At 36.9% G+C, this 21,109-nt stretch overlaps 1 protein-coding gene across 3 annotated transcripts; it reads right to left on the reverse strand.

The window, feature by feature from the left end:
* Positions 1-664: 664 nt before the first annotated feature.
* LOC133311552 (uncharacterized) lies at positions 665-19,547 on the reverse strand. Of its 3 annotated transcripts, none has more exons than XM_061512605.1 (12): positions 19,465-19,547; positions 19,267-19,356; positions 19,047-19,124; positions 18,821-18,895; positions 18,328-18,380; positions 17,650-17,800; positions 16,956-17,066; positions 16,271-16,397; positions 16,083-16,177; positions 1,290-1,428; positions 1,055-1,107; positions 665-913 (listed from the first exon to the last, which is right to left on the reverse strand). In XM_061512605.1, the coding sequence occupies exons 1-12, from the start codon at positions 19,492-19,494 to the stop codon at positions 830-832; spliced, it is 1,086 nt and encodes a 361-aa protein (XP_061368589.1). In that variant the 5' UTR covers positions 19,495-19,547; the 3' UTR covers positions 665-829. The 3 variants fall into 3 exon arrangements, with proteins under 3 accessions (XP_061368589.1, XP_061368590.1, XP_061368588.1); XM_061512606.1 differs by having other exon boundaries at positions 16,110-16,180; XM_061512604.1 differs by having other exon boundaries at positions 16,083-16,180.
* Between the last annotated feature and the right edge of the window lie 1,562 nt (positions 19,548-21,109).

The raw sequence follows: 21,109 nt of genomic DNA on the forward strand, positions 1-21,109 counted from the left end.
TATAATATTCAATACAATTTCTTTGATTTATAATATAAATCAAATTATAGTATTAAATATAATTTCTTTAATGTACAACCTTAATTATAATTTTTATCACATTTGTAATTTTATTATAATTTTTTTAAATCAAGAATATTATTCATCAATTATTTTATTTATAGTAGTAATTATCATTTGTTTTTAAATTTAATTAAAAAATATTTTTTATAATATAAGTTATCATTCATTTTATTTTTAGAATTAGTTTATTTTTAATTTCTTTAAACATTTTAAAATTTAATATATTTTTTGTAACCTCTTAATCATTGTCATTCTTTGATCTATGAAAAAAATTACATATATTTGGATTATAGTAATTCACACAATTAACTTTAAAATAACTATTTTAAGACATAAGAATACAATGAAATTCAATTTTTACCTTTCCCTATCCATAACTAATTGTTAAACTCAATTGATTTTCACAAATTAATTTCACTTTTTATTTTTTATTTTTTTCCTAATGAAAATAAAGTTGACAACAATTCCTCTGTAATTTTTTTTTTTTTTTTTATTTTATTTTCGGTTGCCTTCCATCACGAATGCACAACACAATCATATGATTTCATGGTAACCCATGATGGAAACTAAATTGAAAGCAAAAGCAAAAACTAAAGCCGAGTACGTCCAGTTCCACCCTCCAACAGTGAAAAATCAAAAGATTTAGAAACCAGTATTTTTGAGCAGAGGCTAACTGTCCAAGATCATTAACTCTATTAAACAATTCAGTCAAATATATAAATGAAGGAATTTTTGTATTGGCCTAAGGCACTGACAGCTGGAAAATCTACTGAATAAAGGATGCTAAGCGAGGGTCTGAACGGTAAGGAAGACCACTTCGTGCTCCTAGATCTCTGCACTTGGCTGCGGCCTGAAATTGGCATTAAAAATGCATAAGCCTCTTGAACCTAACACATCCTCCAATAGGGTTCAATACATTTAAATTTTCCAAATTGAAAGGCATGCTATAAACCCAAATATATATTGGTTAGTTGAGGATAAGACCACATACCACAGTAGCAGCAAAGGATAGCATTGTCTCTCGCGAAAACTTGGCACAGATAGCTGAAAGCAAATCAAGCACATAACAGATCTCATCGACATATTAGACAGAAAAAAATAAAGAACATGGTGGCCATGAAGTTTAAACATATGACATGTAAAAGGCTTCCTGAAAGTTACACAACTTGATATCATGGCCTTTTGGAGACCATAAGGAAAAAGATAGAGCAAAGCTGTTGTATTACCATAGAGAACAGCTCCAATAAATGCATCTCCAGCACCAGTGGTATCAATAAGCTCTGATGGTGGAATGCTCTCAGCTTTTCCAACGTATAACTTCCCACTAACAGCTCCTATCCCTTCTGCCTTTAGTTTTGCAACTGACTGGGTGAAGTAAAGGGAAAAAGATATGAATAAACAGTTGACAAAAACCAAGTAAGCATGTAAATTTTTTGAAGTTACAATCCCTGTTTTTAGAACTTCGAAGATCCATGTCAAGATGCCTAGAAAAACTTCTTTTCTAGGTAAGACATTCAGATAGATCATCACTTTACACAATTGACTATTTGGCTAAGAAAAAAACAAATTAACCTATAGATGGGGTTAGGTCAAACATCGTAATTCTACCAAGGATTAAAACTAAAGATTAAAACGTAGAAAATAATAGGGAATATGAAGAAAAGAAGAAGTGGAAGAAGTGTTTTATCTGAATAATACTTTCTTGATTCATTGAGAGACCCAATGGGTCCTTTTTATATTGAGTACATCCAACTACCTCAACTACTTTAATAAATATACAATCACTAACTACATCAATAAATATACAACTACCAACTAAATATACAACTACCAACTACATCAATAAATACTATCTACAATATTCTACATATTCTACACTCCCCCTCAAGTTGGGAGATATATATTGATCATTCCCAACTTGCTGATCAAATTCTCAAAGGTCGGCTTAAGTAATCCTTTGGTGAGGATATCCGCCGTCTGTTCCTTGGTAGGTATATATGTCAAGCATACACTACCGTCTTCTGATTTCTCTTTGATAAAGTGACGATCAACTTCCACATGTTTTGTTCTGTCATGATGAACATGATTTTGAGCAATGCTGACAGCAGCCTTATTATCACAATATGATCTGATAGGTAGGGAATAAGAGATCTTCAACTCCTCCAGAAGCCTTCGTAACCAAATTCCTTCACAAATACCATGGGCTAGAGCCCGAAATTCCGCTTCTGCACTGCTTCTTGCAACAACAGTTTGTTTCTTACTTCTCCAGGTCACAAGGTTTCCCCAGACATAAGTACAATATCCTGAAGTAGATCTTCGGTCCATTGCAGAGCCAGCCCAGTCTGCATCTGTATAGATTTCAATCATCCTTTTGTGCCCCTTTTTAAAGAAAATTCCTCGACCAGGGGTATTTTTGAGGTATTTGAGAATTCTATAAACAGCACTAAGGTGTTTTTCCTTAGGAGAATGCATGAATTGGCTAACCATGCTCACAGCAAAAGCAATATCAGGACGAGTGTGAGACAAATAGATTAATTTTCCCACTAGTCTCTGGTATTGCTCCCTATCAACATCTTCCCCGTCCTCAACTCCCATCTTGATATTAGCTTCAATTGGAGTCTCTGCCGGCTTGCACCCAAGCATACCTGTTTCTTGCAACAGGTCTAGAATGTATTTTTTCTGAGTTAAAGAAATTCCTTCCTTACTCCGAGTGTAGAAAATTAGAATTCAAACATGTTTTCGTTTTTATTTCCTATTAAATAGGATTGATTATGATTGATTAGGATTGATTATGATTGATTAGGATTAATTGTGATTGATTAGAATTGATTGTGATTAGGATTGTGATAGGATTGATTAGTCATCGCTTAGTCATTCTTAGCGATTCTTTCTTGTATAAATACTCACTCATGTAATTTATTCAATATCAATATACAAAAACTTCTTTTCAATATGGTATCAGAGCGGGTTCGTTCCTACCCTAATTCAAATCTGAAATAACCATCCAAACACTTCCATCACCGTCAAACACCTCCTAAACACCGCCTTGAATCTGTCCAACACAGAAACCTAGTTTACTGACCTCCGATCAAAAAAGTGAGGTGACCATTCGACTCAGAAGGATCCGACGAGTCGACCGCCGCTGGACCCATCGCCGTCAGCCGCTGCACACGCCACCACGCGCCGCCTTCCAGACGTTTTTTTTCCGTCGCGACTTGCACAGACCTTCTCGCCGGCTTCTCCCCTTCCTGTTCCAGAGGTCAGATCAAAAGTTTACAAAACTTGATTTTTCATCAACGGTCAACCCTTCTCTTTTTATTCATGGCTTCCTCAAAACACTCTTTTTATTACCACGAGCAACCTCCTAAGGCCACTAGTCATGTGGTCCAGCAAGGTACAACTTTCCATGTTGATAGTCAAAATCATTGGATCCTTGATTCTGGAGCCTCTGATCATATGACAGGTAATCTTGGCTTGTTTTGTTCATACACTCCATATTCTGAACCTTCTCGGGTCAAGATCGCCGATGGCAGTTTTTCCCAGATTGCGGGACACGGAACCATTAAACTTTCTGAGCTGATTACTTTGACATCAGTTCTTTATGTTCCTTCTCTGACTTGTAATCTCATTTCCATTAGCAAGCTCACCTCTGAGTTGCATTGCTTTGCTAAATTCTTTCCACATGGTTGTGTTTTTCAGGAACAGGAGTCGGAGAGGATGATTGGCAGTGCTAGAGAGGATGGTGGACTTTACTACTTTGAGGAGGATGTGACTCATGAAGCTGTTTTCGTAGAAAAAAACTCTATGTTTCCTTTTGATTCATGTAATGATGTTATGCTGTGGCATCGTAGGCTAGGCCATCCAAATTTTATTTATCTTCAGAAGTTGTTGCCAAACTTATTTATTAATAAAAGTCCAAGTTTGTTTTCTTGTGATATTTGTCAACTTGCCAAGCATACTCGTGCTCATTATCCTTCTAAAGTTCACCATGACTCTTCCCCATTTTCCTTAATTCATAGCGACATATGGGGTCCAGCCCGTGTTAAAAATATTTCAGGTACTCGATGGTTCATTACCTTCATTGATGACCATTCTCGAGTTTGTTGGGTGTATCTTCTAAAGGATAAGTCCGATGCTGCATCCGTGTTTAAAAAATTTCATGCCATGGTTCAAACCCAATTCCAAGTTGCTATACAAATTCTTCGTACAGATAATGGCAAAGAGTATTTTAACTCTATTCTTGGAGAATATCTTTCCCAACATGGCATCCTTCACCAAAGCTCGTGTCCTGACACACCCCAACAAAACGGAGTTGCGGAAAGAAAAAACCGACATCTCCTTGAAGTTGCTCGGGCTCTTATGTTTACCACGAGTGTTCCTAAATATCTTTGGGGAGAGGCAGTTCTCACTGCCTCGTATCTGATAAATCGAATGCCATCTCGCATTCTGAAATTTCAGTCTCCTCTTTCTAGTCTTGTTCGTATCTTCCCTTCCTTCCGAGGTGTCTCCTCCTTACCTCTCAAGTTATTTGGTTGTGTTGTATTTGTCCATATTCCCTCCCATCAACGGTCTAAGCTTGATCCTAAGTCTCTCCAGTGTGTCTTTATTGGTTATTCTCCTACTCAACGTGGCTATAAGTGTTATTCACCCTCTCTTCGTAAGGTCTTTGTCTCTATGGATGTCACTTTTTCTGAGAATGACCCTTTCTTCCCCTCGACTTCTCTTCAGGGGGAGTCTATAGGAGTAGATGAAGATCAGTCATGGGAACCTATTAATGCCACAGTATTACCTCTACTTTTGGAAACAGGGGGAGCTACAGAATCCTCACCATCAGGAGCCTCCTCAACATGGGGACAAGTTTATAGCAGGCGAAAGCCTCCTCAAAGTGTGAATAACCCAGAGCCTCTACACTGCCAGGATTCTGAACCATGTTCTAGTTCCAGCACCCCAATACTTGAGTGTCATGGTGAAAATGATCTACACTTGCCCATTGCTCTCAGAAAAGGTACTCGATCTTGTACTACTCATCCTATTTCTAATCATATTTCATATGGAAAGTTGTCCCCAGGGTTTCGTGCTTTCAATACTATGTTGGATAGTACAAAGATACCGAGAAATATACATGAGGCTCTCAATGATAAAAAATGGAGGGATGCTGTCTTTGAAGAAATGAATGCTTTAGAAAGAAATGGAACTTGGGAGATAGTGACCCTACCCAAAGGAAAAAAGGCAGTAGGATGCAAATGGGTGTTTACAATAAAATTCAATGCAGATAATAGCATCAACAGATACAAGGCAAGATTGGTTGCAAAGGGTTTCACTCAGACTCATGGGATAGATTATCATGAGACTTTTGCTCCGGTTGCTAAAGTCAATACCATCCGAGTTCTCTTATCTCTTGCTGCCAATCTAGATTGGCCTCTGCAACAGTTAGATGTGAAGAATGCATTCCTAAATGGTGACTTACATGAAGAAGTCTATATGGATCCTCCACCTGGTTTTGAAATGGGAAATGAATCAGTGTGTAAACTAAAAAAGTCTCTATATGGATTGAAACAGTCTCCCAGAGAATGGTTCGACAAATTCACACAAGCAGTCAAAAGAAGAGGCTTCATTCAAGCACAGACTGATCATACTCTCTTCCACAAACACTCTAAGGATGGTAAAATTGCTATTCTTATTGTATATGTAGATGATATAATTCTTACAGGTGATGATATTGAGGAATTGAACACCTTGAAGAAATTTCTAGCAGCTCAATTTGAACTCAAAGACCTTGGCACTCTCAAATATTTCCTTGGTATGGAAGTTGCTAGGAGCAAAACAGGCATCACTCTAACACAAAAGAAATATGTTCTAGATCTTTTGTTGGAAACAGGAATGTTAGGGTGTAAACCTGCTGAGACACCTGTGGAACCTAATACCAAGTTAGGTATTGAAGATGGGAATGAGGTGGATAAAGAACAATATCAGCGATTGGTTGGTAAACTAATCTACTTATCTCATACGCGTCCTGACATTGCCTTTGCGGTGAGTATGATTAGTCAATTCATGCACTCACCCAAGGAGAAGCATCTTAGTGCAGTCTATAGGGTGCTTAGATACCTCAAGAATACTCCAGGAAGAGGATTATTCTTTAAAAAAGGGTATAAAAGGACAATTGAAATCTACACTGATGCAGATTGGGCAGGCTCATCAGTAGACAGAAGATCTACCTCAGGCTATTGCACCTATGTGTGGGGAAATCTTGTTACTTGGAGAAGCAAAAAGCAAACAGTGGTTGCAAGAAGTAGTGCTGAAGCAGAATTTCGAGCTTTAGCTCATGGAGTTTGTGAAGGAATCTGGTTAAGAAGACTTCTTCAAGAGTTGAAGATTTCATATTCCCTGCCAATAAAACTATATTGTGACAACAAGGCAGCTGTTAGCATTGCTCAAAATCCTGTGCATCATGATCGAACAAAGCACGTGGAAGTTGATCGTCACTTCATCAAAGAAAAATTAGATGATGGAAGTGTGCATTTGATATATGTTCCAACCAAAGAGCAAACGGCAGATGTCCTTACCAAGGGCCTACACCGTCCAGCATTCGAAGACTTGATTGGCAAGTTGGGAATGATCAATATTTACCTCCCAACTTGAGGGGGAGTGTAGAAAATTAGAATTCAAACATGTTTTCGTTTTTATTTCCTATTAAATAGGATTGATTATGATTGATTAGGATTGATTATGATTGATTAGGATTAATTGTGATTGATTAGAATTGATTGTGATTAGGATTGTGATAGGATTGATTAGTCATCGCTTAGTCATTCTTAGCGATTCTTTCTTGTATAAATACTCACTCATGTAATTTATTCAATATCAATATACAAAAACTTCTTTTCAATACCGAGCAATTTCCATGCCAAGGAAATATTTGAGAGATCCAAGATCTTTTAGTTCTATTGTAATATAAGACTGAAATGTATTTTTTTCATATATTGATTGACACCCCAAAGGGTTCTATTTATACATATTACAAGGTAGTTAAGGAAATGAAGTAATAAATAAAATACACAGTAACTGAAGAGACATCACACTATTCAAAGATACTAGTAGCTAGAAACAAGTAAAAGACTCTAGAATATTCTACACTCCCCCTCAAGTTGGGAGATATATATTGATCATCCCCAACTTGCTAATTAAATCCTCAAAGATGGGTTTATGTAATCCTTTGGTGAGAATGTCGGTTGTTTGCTCCTTGGTAGGTATATATGACAAACATACACTACCCTCCTCTAATTTTTCTTTAATAAAATGACAATCAACCTCCACATGTTTGGTTCTATCATGATGTACAGGATTATGAGCAATACTGACAGCAGCCTTATTATCACAATAGAGTCTGACAGGTAGAGAATAAGATATCTTTAACTCTTCAAGGAGTCTTCTTAACCAGATTCCTTCACAAATGCCATGGGCTAGCGCCCGAAATTCTGCTTCTGCACTGCTTCTGGCAACAACAGTTTGTTTCTTACTTCTCCAGGTCACAAGATTTCCCCAGACATAGGTACAATATCCTGAAGTGGATCTTCGGTCCATTGCAGAGCCAGCCCAATCAGCATCTGTATAGATTTCTGTCATCCTCTTGTGTCCTCTTTTAAAGAGCATTCCTCGACCAGGGGTGTTTTTGAGGTACTTGAGGATTCTATAAACCGCACTAAGGTGTTTTTCCTTAGGAGAATGCATGAATTGGCTAACCATGCTAACTGCAAATGCAATATCAGGCCGAGTGTGAGATAAGTAGATCAGCTTCCCTACCAACCTTTGGTACTGCTCTCTGTCAACATCTTTTCCATCTTCAATTCCCAATTTAATATTGGGTTCAACAGGAGTTTCTACTGGCTTGCACCCGAGCATACCTGTTTCTTGTAGCAGGTCTAGGATATATTTCTTCTGAGATAAGGAAATTCCGGCCTTGCTACGAGCAACTTCCATTCCAAGGAAATATTTGAGTGATCCAAGATCCTTCAGTTCAAACTGATTAGCTAAACCCCCCTTTAAAGATTTTATTTCCTCCCAGTCATCACCAGTGACAATTATGTCATCAACATAAACAATGAGGATAGCAATTTTGCCACTATCGGAGTGTTTAAAAAATAAAGTGTGATCAGTCTGAGCTTGGACAAATCCTCTTTCTTTAACAACACGAGTAAACTTTTGAAACCACTCTCTAGGGGATTGTTTAAGTCCATAAAGAGACTTCTTCAACTTGCATACTGAACCATCTCCCTCTTCAAAACCAGGTGGTGGATCCATGTAAACTTCCTCATGTAAGTCCCCATTTAAGAAGGCATTCTTTACGTCCAATTGATGCAAGGGCTAATCAAGGTTGGCAGCAAGTGATAGTAGGACTCGGATAGAGTTAAGTTTGGCAACGGGAGCAAACGTCTCCTGATAGTCTATCCCATAAGTCTGAGTAAATCCTTTGGCAACCAATCTGGCCTTATATTTGTTGATGTTGTTATCTGCATTAAATTTTATTGTGAACACCCATTTGCAACCTACAGTTTTCTTTCCTCTGGGAAGTGCCACGGATTCCCAAGTTCCATTTTTCTTAAGTGCATCCATTTCTTCAAAAACTGCATCCCTCCATTTAGGGTCATTAAGTGCCTCTTGGATATTTTTTGGTATTTTTGTACTGTCTAATATAGTGTTGAAAGCACGAAAACCTGGAGATAACTTTTCATATGAAATGTGATGAGAAATAGGATGAGCAGTGCAAGATCTAGTACCTTTTCGAAGGGCAATGGGCATATCTAGGTCAGATGTACCGGTGTTCTCAAGTGGATTGCTGGAACTAGGACTCGGGTCAGAACTTTGGCAGTCTAGAGGATCTTGAGGAGATTTACGCTTGCTGTAGAATTTTCCCCATTTACCGGGAGGATCTCCAGTCTCTGGTACAGTTGTTGTCCTTTTCTCCTGTACATTGTTAACTCCCCCTGTCTCCATAGGTAAAGAAACAACACTTGTTTCCAAGGGTAAAGGTAAGACAGTAGAATTATTTGGAATCCAAGACTTGTCTTCATTTACACCAATAGACTCCCCCTGAAGAGAAGTCGAAGGAAAAAATAATTGTGTTTCATAAAAGGTAACATCCATAGAAACAAAGACCTTTCGAAGAGAAGGTGAGTAGCATTTGTACCCTTTTTGATTAGGAGGATATCCTATGAAGACACATCTAACAGACTTAGGATCAAGTTTTGACCTTTGATGTGGAGGAATGTGAACAAAAGCCACACAGCCAAACAACTTTGGAGGAAGGGAAGAGAAAGCCCGAAAGGAGGGGAAAAAACGGGTAAGGCAAGATATGGGAGAATGAAAATTCAGGACACGAGAGGGCATCCGATTGATGAGATATGAGGCAGTCAATACAGCCTCCCCCCATAGGTATTTAGGGACATGCATCGTAAACAAGATGGCTCTAGCAACTTCAATGAGATGTCTATTTTTTCTTAAACCTTGCATTAGCTTCTAAACCTTGAAGATCTGCTGCATCATAAAGATCCAACTCCTGCCACAGAGTTTTTAAAGCAAGAAAGTATTCAGTAACAGAAATCCCCTCTTGATGTAACTCTCTTACCTTGGTGTTGAGTTCAAAAGCTTGAGAAGCATTGCCTAGGTCAGAATAATATTCTTTAACGGCATCCCAAATTTCCTGAGCCGTATCAAGAAACAAATAAGTTTGACTGATATCAGGATCCATGGAGTTAGTCAACCAGGTCATGACCAAGGCATTTTCAGTCATCCATTTATCGTAATCAGGATCATCAGCTTCGGGTTTTTCCTTTTTTCCATCAAGATACCCCATTTTCCCTTTTGCTTGGATAAACAGCTTGACAGATTGATGCCATTGCACATAATTCTTACCGTTTAAACGGTGGTTAGTAATCTGTATAGCTGGGTTGTCTCCAGAAGACGAAGAACAGGAAAGAGGAGAGACACCGGAAACATTACCGGATAATTTTTCAGAATGCTTATTCTCATCCTCATTATTTCCAACTTCCATCGTTCTACAAAGAAGGAGAGCAACAGGTCACGCCTATTGTCTTTGATAACGAAGAGGAAACAACTGGACTTAGCAAGAAAAGTGATCCAATCGTGATTTAAACCCTCAGAACAGGAAGAGGGAAGCCAGGCGAGCTGTTCTGTGGAAGTCGCGTGACAAACGGAAGCCAGCAGGGTGGCGCGTGGCTCACACGCGCCGGAGAAGCAGATCTGTGGTGGCGGCGCGTGGCTGACGGTCCGGCAACGGGGCTGACGTTGGTCGACTCGGAAATGGCTTCTGAGTTCAGTGGTGGTCTTGGTTTCGTGATTGAAGGGATCCAGATATGGTTTCTGAATTGTAAAAGCGAAACAGTGAAAAAAAAATGGAAAAAAGACGATGGAGGTTTACAAGAAGACCACAGGATAACCTGCTCTTGATACCATATTGTAATATAAGACTGAAATGTATTTTTTTTCATATATTGATTGACACCCCAAAGGGTTCTATTTATACATATTACAAGGTAGTTAAGGAAATGAAGTAATAAATAAAATACACAGTAACCGAAGAGGCATCACACTATTCAAAGATACTAGTAGCTAGAAACAAGTAAAAGACTCTAGAATATTCTACAAGTTCAAACTGGTCAGCTAAATATTTTTTTAAAGAAGTTATCTCCTCGCTATCATTACCAGTGACAATTATGTCATCAACATAAACGATCAGAATAGCAATTCTTCCTTTGTCGGAGTGTTTAAAAAATAAAGTGTGATCAGTCTGAGCTTGGGTGAACCCTCTTCCCTTAATAGCTTGAGTAAATTTCTCAAACCATTTTCTGGGAGATTGTTTAAGTTCATAGAGAGACTTCTGCAACTTGCACACAGAACTATCCCCTTTTTCAAAACCAGGAGGTGGATCCATGTAAACTTCCTCATGGAGATCACCATTCAAGAAGGCATTCTTAACATCTAACTGTTGCAATGGCCAATCAAGGTTGGCGGCAAGAGATAGCAGAACGCGGATAGTGTTAAGTTTGGCAACAGGAGCAAATGTCTCCTGATAATCTATCCCATGAGTCTGTAAATCCCTTAGCAACTAATCTGGCCTTATACCTATTGATGCTATTGTCTGCATTGAATTTTATTGTGAACACCCACTTGCAACCAACAGTTTTCTTTCCTTTAGGTAATGTCACAAACTCCCATGTTCCATTTTTTGTAAGTGCATCCATTTCTTCTAATACTGCATTCCTCCATTTTGGGTCATCAAGTGCTTCTTGGATATTTTTGGGTATCCTGGTACTATCTAACATAGTGTTGAAAGCACGAAAACCTGGAGACAACTTTTCATATGAGATATAATGGGAAATAGGATGAGCAGTGCAAGATCTAGTACCTTTCCGAAGAGCAATAGGCATATCAACGTTGGCTGTACTAGTACATTCAAGTGGGTTGCTGGAACAAGGACTCGAGTCAGGATCCTGGCAGTCTAGAGTATCTTCATGTGTTTTGCGCCTGCTGTAAAATTTTCCCCATTTACCAGGAGGATCACAAGGAGGATCATTAGATTCAAGTATAGTTGCTCCGCCTGTTTCCTTCCCAATAACTCCACCTGTTTCCAAAGGCCAAGGTAAGACAGCAGCATCATTTGGTTTCCCAGGCTTATCTTCATCCATACCAATACCAATAGACTCCCCCTGAAGAGAAGTCGGGGAAAAAAAGGATTGTGTCTCATAAAAGGTAACATCCATGGAAACAAAAACCTTACGGAGAGAAGGTGAGTAACACTTATAACCTTTTTGATTAGGGGAATATCCTATGAAGACACATCTGATGGATTTAGGGTCAAGTTTGGACTTTTGATGTGGAGGAATATGCACAAAAACCACACAGCCAAATATTTTGGGAGGAAGAGAAGAAAGAGCACTGAAAGAGGGAAAAGATTTAGTAAGACAGGATAAAGGAGAATGAAAATTTAGTACCCGAGAAGGCATCCTATTAATGAGATAACAGGCTGTCAAGACGGCTTCCCCCCACAGATATTTAGGGACATGCATCGTGAATAAAAGAGCTCGAGCAACTTCAATTAGATGTCTATTTTTCCTTTCAGCTACCCCATTTTGTTGAGGGGTGTTAGGACAAGAACTTTGATGAATAATTCCATGCTGGTTTAGGTAATCTCCAAGAACTGAATTAAAATATTCAGTACCATTGTTTGTTTGCAGAATTTTGATAGAAGTCTGAAATTGAGTTTGAATCATAGCATGAAAGTTTTTAAAAGTGGATGCTGCCTCAGACTTATCTTTTAAGAGATATACCCAACATACCCTAGAATGATCATCAATGAAAGTAATAAACCAACGAGCACCCGAGACATTTTTTTCACGAGCAGGTCCCCAAATATCATTATGAATCAATGTAAAGGGAGAAGATTCATGATATTTCTTAGGAGAATAAGTGACACGAGAGTGCTTTGCAAGCTGACAAATATCACAAAGAAGGGAACTTGGCTTTTTATTGATAAATAAGTTCGGCAATAACTTCTGGAGATAAACAAAATTTGGGTGTCCCAACCTACGATGCCATAACAAAACATCATTACTGTCATCTGATAAACATAGAGAGTGGTTCGAAAAAATCCTCTTTTCACAATGAACATCTTTAAAATAGTATAGCCCTTCTTCCTCTCTAGCACTGCCAATCATCATCCCCGAGGTCTGTTCTTGAAAGATACAAGCATTTGCAGAGAACTTAGCAACACAATGCAACTCAGCAGTAAGTTTGCTAATAGAGATGAGATTACAACTAAGAGAGGGAACATGAAGTACTGAGTTCAAAATAATATGCTCAGAAAGTTTAATGGATCCCTTTCCCGCAATAGTGGAGAAATTCCCATCAGCTGTTCTTATTCGTGACGGGTGATAGTAAGGGGTATAGGAGAAAAATAAGGTTGCATTACTTGTCATGTGATCAGAGGCCCCTGAATCAAGGATCCAACGATTACTACGTTCAACATGGAATGCCATACCTTTTTGAGCAACATGACTAGTTGCCTCAGCAGGTTGAGACATCAATTTCTGAAAAGACGAATTTTCAAAATTTTCAACGTCCATGGTTTTCTAACAACAGGTACCCAGAAAAAGTTCCTCCAAATACGATTTTGACCCTCAAAACAGGAAGAGGGTTGCTCGCAAAAATCAATGAATGAGAGAAATCTTGGCTACAGTGAAACAGTAATTGCTACAGTAATGAACAGTACTGCTACGGGTCTTCTGTGGGATGGCTCAGAATCTTGTTCTGAACCTAATGGTGGCCTTGGTTTCGTGGTTGGAGGTGTCTAGGTAAGGATTCTGGCTTGGGCAGTGGCTAAAACGAAAAAAAAAAGAATAGGAAAATGACTTAAAAATTAAATCAGAACGGGGAAGAGACTGGAATATAACCAGCTCTTGATACCATGAAAGAACCTTGGGATACACCACCCTAAAAGCTAGCTCAAAGGGTGGGAGTGCCCAAGACCTTATAAACTCCATATTAGTTGCACATACAACCAATGTGGGACTATATATCTCAACACGCCCCCTCACACAAGAGCCCATTGGGCTTGAAGAGTGGACAATGCAACAGGCCCAGCCTACCTGTGCTAAGAAACGCCACAAGAGAAAGTGGTAGACGGCGAGGCTCTGATACCATGAAGAAAAGAAGAAGTGGAAGAAGGGTTTTATCTGAATAATACTTTCTTGATTCATTGAGAGACCCAATGGGTCCTTTTTATATTGAGTACATCCAACTACCTCAACTACTTTAATAAATATACAACCACCAACTACATCAATAAATATACAACTACCAACTAAATATACAACTACCAACTACATCAATAAATACTATCTAAAATACTCTACATATTCTACAGAATACTAAATGCATAATGTTCAAAATTTTCCTTTACAAGTAGTGGTCTGCTTGTATCTGATGCTGACAAAAATAAATGCCTTAGCAGTTAAAAAATTTCCAAGTCTTCCATGTCAAAGATTGGCAAATGAATGCAGGGTTATTCAAGGTCGTCACCCTTTTTGCAAAAGTTTTCTTGCGTCCCCAAAATGTCTACCTAGGGTGCCTTTGATGCGAGTCGAGGAGCAACACAAGTAGAATAGTACAGGACATATAGTTGGGTCACAGCACAACCTTTTGTTCTGTCTCCTATTTGATAATCTATGCACAGCAGAAGTAATTTTGTGTTTAACTTCCTAGAATACTCTTTGTGTTCTCTTCTCTTGTTTTGCATACTCGTACAATCTAACCAAAAGCATCAAGTTGCAAACGACCGACCACGAGAATGGCTCCCTCTTCTGAAATGGCATTGATCTGCAACAAACATGCTTACTGTTATCGTTGGGCCACGATAATAGAGCCATATTCGTTGACGACAAGCTGAACCTCCACGCCTTGCTTACATTACATAAGGATGTAAGATGAAATGTACACTGGACCAGAGTCCTTATGCAAGACATCGGACAAGAGTCCTGATCCTAAACACTAGACCACAGTCCTGATCATGACACTGGACCAAAGTCCTTATGCAGGACACTGGATCAGAATCCTTACCTAGAACACTGGACAGGAGTCCTTATCGAGGACATGGGATTAGAGTCAGAGTCCTTATCGTGGGCACTGGATCAGAGTCCTTAACGTGGGGACTGGACTAGAGTCCTTATCTTAGATACTGTACCTGAGTCCTTATCCTTGACACTGGACTAGAATCAATTATGCTGGACATTGGACCAGAGTACTAATCTTGGACACTGAGTCCTTATACAGGACAATGGACCAGAGTCCTGATCTTGACACTCGAGACATTGCACGCACTAGAAAGAAATAAAAAATCAAGTTTCATCAAATCATAAACCCTAAGTCAAAATTTTCAGTCTCGTCACCTTCCACGACCTTCTCCTATGTTCTGCACCTGTGATGAATTGGGTTCTGCAATTGGCTTCTCACAGGCTCACTGATGCGTTTTGCTATTGAGATTGGGGGTGAATGCATTTTTGCGATTGCGACCTTCTCATTCTTCTGATTGTCTAAGATAAGTTTCATTGTTTGTTTCACTCTTATGTCTTCTTGGTGACTGTCAAAACATTTGGTGGCGAGGTAACATTTTGGATCAAGAAATAATATGGCTCCAGATATTCTCTTTTTGTGCTTTTTCAGTGTTTAAACTTAAATTAGTGGTTTTGACCTTTATTTTGGATCGAGAAATAATATGGCCCCACTCATTCTTTTTCTTCTCTTCCTCGTGGGTATATTTTTGGTGTTTTGCTTCAGTTCTGTCTGTATTTTTCATATTTGCTTTTCTGCTTGTTAATAGTATTATTTAGTTCAAATCACTACTTAGTTCCTCTTGACACAAATTGATCAACTGAGGTGCTTTTTTGTTGTCTTTTACATTTGATGTTTTTTATATTTGTTATCTTTTATAATATGGTAATGTTATTTAAATGCATAAATATTATTTTTCATAGTTAAGATTAGGTATGTATGATCTTACAATCCATGTCGATCTCACGATTTTGATTTAGCTACCCCCTTCGGCTCTTGTGTAAGATCTTGATCTTGACAACCTTGACCTCGACTAAACCATGTCAAGTCAGGTTAACCCACTTGTGGGAAAAAACCCATTCTATCCATTTACAAGACCCAAACTCAAAACCTTACTGAATGGAATTGAGATCCTTGTCACTCGGACTAACAGGTGTTAATTATCTGTGTAAGCATCTATGCTTTATATATAAGAAAACATATGGATAATCCCTTAAAAAATATATTAACCTAAATTGTTTTACTAAAAATTGGGTGTTCGATATAGCCAAAATGCCAAATAACAATGATTGATCTATGTAGCCTATCCCACCTAGTGGGATAAAGCTTGGTGTTAGATTTCACATTAGTAATAGCACAACAGACAAAAAAAGTGTTTCGGGTTTCATTGACATTACTGATGATATGCAGGTTGGAATGGATACACTCTTATTCTTTCTTAACACCAGTGATTCCGATAAGCTATCTACAGCCATTTCTTCTGTGGAAGGACCTGCTGCCAGAAAAGGCATAATAAATGAAAACCTTTTGACATTAAATGCAAATACAACATACAATGACCATGCCCACTATCATCCATACATACCATTAAAACTTCTCTCAAGCATTATGCAACCGTCTTTTCCCAAAGTTACAATCACAAATTTGATGTTGGGATACCTTAAAAGCATAGAAACGAGAGCTTGTGGAACAGTTGATGCCTTTGTCCATGCCTGTCGGCAGAGAAAGGTGTACTGTGAGTATTTAGCAATGCTTAAAAGAATTTCAACCACACAAAATAGACTAAAATTAAGGTTTCAGTGAAATAAATGAACAGATATTTATAGCAACTAGAAAAGGAAATACATGTGTATTTAGCAATGATTAAAAGAACTTCAACCCCACAGAATAGGCTAAAAATAAGGCTTGAGTAAAATAAATGGACAAATATTTATAGCAATCAGAAAGGAAATGATATGTGTCATGGTATCAGAAAAGTAATATCCCCTTCTCGTCACAAGAAGAAATACAGCTTATAGATAACTGAAATAAATCTATCTACAAGTAGGCATATAACAATTTCATTAGGCCACAAAAAAAGTACTCCCTTTCCTTCTGATGCTAAGACAGCATATGATTTACTTAAATAACACATTTACCGATTGACTGATAGAACAGAAAAGTAGACTGTTAAAATCAATTCAACATTTCTGCACACGAAGACAAGGTTGATGATAGAACTCTAGAATTATACATTTCTTACAATAGCACTTTCAGGGAAAACAACTTGCCTGTGGAAACTTTGCTGAGCAGACAACATAATCAGCTAATTTCAGGAGATCATCCAGCCCTTCCCTCGGCCTTTCAGCATCAATTAAAATGGGTATATTCTTTCTAACTGCCTGCACTAGAAAAATGTAATATTTTGTTTACTTCTCTTCAGATGAAGTTCTCTTCTCCCATCCCCACTCTCCTTTACAAACAGAAGAAAACAAAAAAGATAGGTGTAAAAGATACCAAGTGAAATTATACTAAAGTTACTTCTAGAATTTGCAAAGCTAGTAACAAATATGCACTTAGGATACACAATGATTAAAGAAAAATAATGAAATGTAGGATGTGAAATAGAAACAACAAAAGAAAAAAATAGTTTGATTTTACTGATTGATTGACTTGCAATTTCCATTACGCCTTGCAGACTACATTTCTTGAAATGTGATCATCTTTCCACACTTCCCCATCATTTGAGTTAGTCTATCTCATGTTCATCCATGGACATTGGTGTGATAAGTTGGTATTCTTTTAATAAAAGAATATTAGCAGTGATAAAAGTTGGCTTTCCTCCAAGTCCTGTATAAAAGTATATGCTTCTTTGATGAAGTTTTGCAAGCTTCAACTTCTTTTTGCTTTATAGGAGCTTCAACTTCTAAATATGACTAGGTCCTTATAGTTTGCATCAGAATCGCAAATTATATAGGTGATAACCTCGTGAGCAACAACTAGAGCAGTTTCATACAACCTCCCATCAAAATATGCAATTCTTGCTCCCTCCAATGCAGATAACAAACTTGATTCTGAAAGATCGTCTGGTATCATTGGCGGATATCCTGGGGTATGTATACAAGTACGAGTCTTCCTGAAAAATTACACTAAGAATGAGTCAATTAACAATCAAAATTTTCAACAGTCTTACTGGCAGCAAATGCTATGATCTTAATATTATTATGGATAATGATAGCACATAATTTTTATTTTATTCTTACTACAAATGAACAATTTCTCCTTCTCATTCATACATTGACTGCTGGTTGAAACAAGTTTCAGGTATTGTCGAGTGTCCAAAGATGATAAACAGAAGAAAATGGAGACAAGGCAAGAGAGAGAAAATAGATATATGTCAATGCAAGTGCAAAGTTTGCAGCTTCAGTTCATTTTATTTCATTTTTTTCTTCAATTAAAATAAAAAGACAACACTATCTACTATTTTTATGTTCAAAACCATACAGATGACAGTGACCAGAATCTCAACTAGATCCACCTGATTCATGCTCTCCCCCCCCCCCCCCCCCCCCCCCCCCCCAATTCTTTTGGGATTTAGATCATGAATATACTTGGTGGAGAACGTCAGGATTGTATAACCATATGTAAGTGAATGACCATTACGTTTGGTTGTCCACAATAACATATGTAAATGGTGAAGTTCCTTCTTTAGATACCTGCAAATAACAGGAAGCATATCCACAAAAAAGTGTTAAAAAGATAGTTGACTTGGCCACTTGGGGCAACTGGTACTCCCAGTTGTCTATTGACAATCCCCACTAACTGCTTTTAATTGCAATATCCAAATCGCCCTTAATGAGATAAATTCTATATTCAAATAAAACCTTAATTAATTAAATTCCTATTTATCTGTCCACATTTAATTGAGGACACCTAAGGAAATTATAACTATAAGTAGCTAGTGGGGAGTGTAAACAGAACATTAAGAGTGCCAAACCAATACCATTGAAATCAAAAAGCATATATATAAAAAAATTCAAATCATATAGTAAAAGGTGTTAGCAGCAAATTCAAATCCAGACACACACTAATAAAGAAGACATAATACAAGCTTCATGAAGATTACAAACATTATAGTCTTAAAAAAAAAAATTACCACAATAAAGGATGTATCTACACCATCAGCTTGTAGCTCATCTAATATTCCCCTGCCTTGACTGTCATCTGCAACCTAATAATAACAAACACACACACACACAAAACGGTGTCAGTATCAGGCTTAAACCGTTAAATATCATAACAATTATTTTATTTTTTTCCTTAAAAAATAATAAACATGCTGAGGGTATATAAAAATAAAAATAAAAAAATAAAAATAAAACCTTGGAGATAACTCTTGGGTTGAGGCCAAGACGAGCAACGCAGGTTAAAGCATTGCCCACATTGCCACCTCCTTGAACCTGAGAAAAAAACAATGCATAAAGACACGGTTAAGCTTTGAAATATCTTGTTTGTAGCATTGTGAGTTTATTATTGCTTCCCATCCAAATTCATGAGAATTAAAGAAGCAGGAAATGTGAAAGAAGAAGAAGAAGAAAGGACCTTCAAGTTGGTGGTTCTGATTTTGTCATCTGGTTTAGGGAAAGCATCAACTGCAGCCAAGAAATCAACGTACACTCCTCCACACCCTACCTGCACATATATATTTATATATATGTATATACACAGAAACCCTCCAATTTTGGTGGCAATGCTTCAAATGGAACCACACGGAGAGAGAGGGAGGGAGAGAGGACGCACAACGATAGGGTTTTGAGGAAGGGAGGACATATTGACAGTGAAATTTCTGCATTGAGGCTTCCTTGACTGAAACTAAATAAATTAAAAACATTAAAATTACGAATAATTACACGATATCTAGATATAGAGAGAGAGAGAGAGAGAGAATGAGTTACATTATGGAATTTGAAAAGTGGATGGGCTTGAACGTGCAATCTGAAGGTTGAAGTTGAAGAAGAAGAAGAAGAAGAAGAAGCATTAGAAATAGTGCAGACGGTCGACATGTTTTTGCACTTCGAGGAATGAATGGCTACTGACCACAACTCATCACTGAACTATATCAACTTTTGCTCACTCTCCTACCCTTTCAACTTCAAAACTTTTTTTTATTATTATTATTATTCCCATGCAGAAATATTTATTTATTTAAAACTCCACAAAAATGTAACTCATCCTGACAAAATATTTTACCTATTTCACATTTTCTTCTGAATCTTTTATATATATATATATATATATATATATATATATATATATATATATATAGGGGTAGGATCAACTTACACCGGTGTAAGAATAATAAATCTTACACCAAATCTTAACCATTGATTTCCGTGCATCTAACGGTTGAGATTTATTGGGAATTAAAAATTAATTAATGAGTGAGACCTACTAAATCTTAACCGTTAGATGCAAAAAATCAACGGTTAAGATTTGGTGTAAGACTTATTATTCTTACACCGGATGATCCTGCCCCATATATATATATATATATATATATATATATATATATATATATATATATATATATATATTTAGGGAAGGGATATTTTGACTTTAGAGTAAAACTTACAACTCTTACTCATCATCTCAAACGTTGATTTCCGTCCATCTAACGGTTATTATTTATTTAAAATGAATAATTAATTAATTGTTATAGATAACCGTTAGATAGACGGAAATCAACTGTTGAGATGAATAATAAGAGTTATAAGTCTTACTCTAGAGTCAAAAGATCTCTCCCCATATATATATGAAAAAATATTTCTGCGGTTACTGCATATAAATTATCTGCATTTATTTTCAAAACGACATCGTTTTGATATTGAAATCTTAAAAATTTATAAATATAAAGACTATTATAACCTTGAGATAAATTAAAATTACAAAAACACCATGATTTCCGCCCCAAAATAACGTCGTATTGGGCTTACTGCAGATAACTTATATGCAGTAACTGCAGAAAAAGCGAACTCATATATATATATATATATATATATATATATATATATATATATATATATGAGGTATGTTATACTTACAATTTATTTTACAACTTCTTACAACCATATCTTAACACCGTTGATTTCCACCAATCAATAGTTATGATTTTCGCAAATTAAATTAATTAATTAATTATTAATTCACAATAAATGATAACCATTGATTGGTGAAAATCAACGGTGTTAAGATATGGTTATAAGAGATTGTAAAAAAAAAAAGTTGTAAGTATAACCTTCCTCTATATATATATATATATATATATATATATATATATATATATATATATATGAGTTTTATAAGAGTTGTGTTGTAGGAAAAATAATTGTGTAATATTATAGAGATTCGTTTTGCGTGTCGTAGTTTTTTTTTTTTTGCTTCAAAA

This window comes from Gastrolobium bilobum, unplaced genomic scaffold, assembly GCF_033153095.1.
Source record: "Gastrolobium bilobum isolate Gb01-03AN ecotype WA unplaced genomic scaffold, APGP_CSIRO_Gbil_v1 utg15846, whole genome shotgun sequence".
NCBI classification, from domain to species: domain Eukaryota; kingdom Viridiplantae; phylum Streptophyta; class Magnoliopsida; order Fabales; family Fabaceae; genus Gastrolobium; species Gastrolobium bilobum.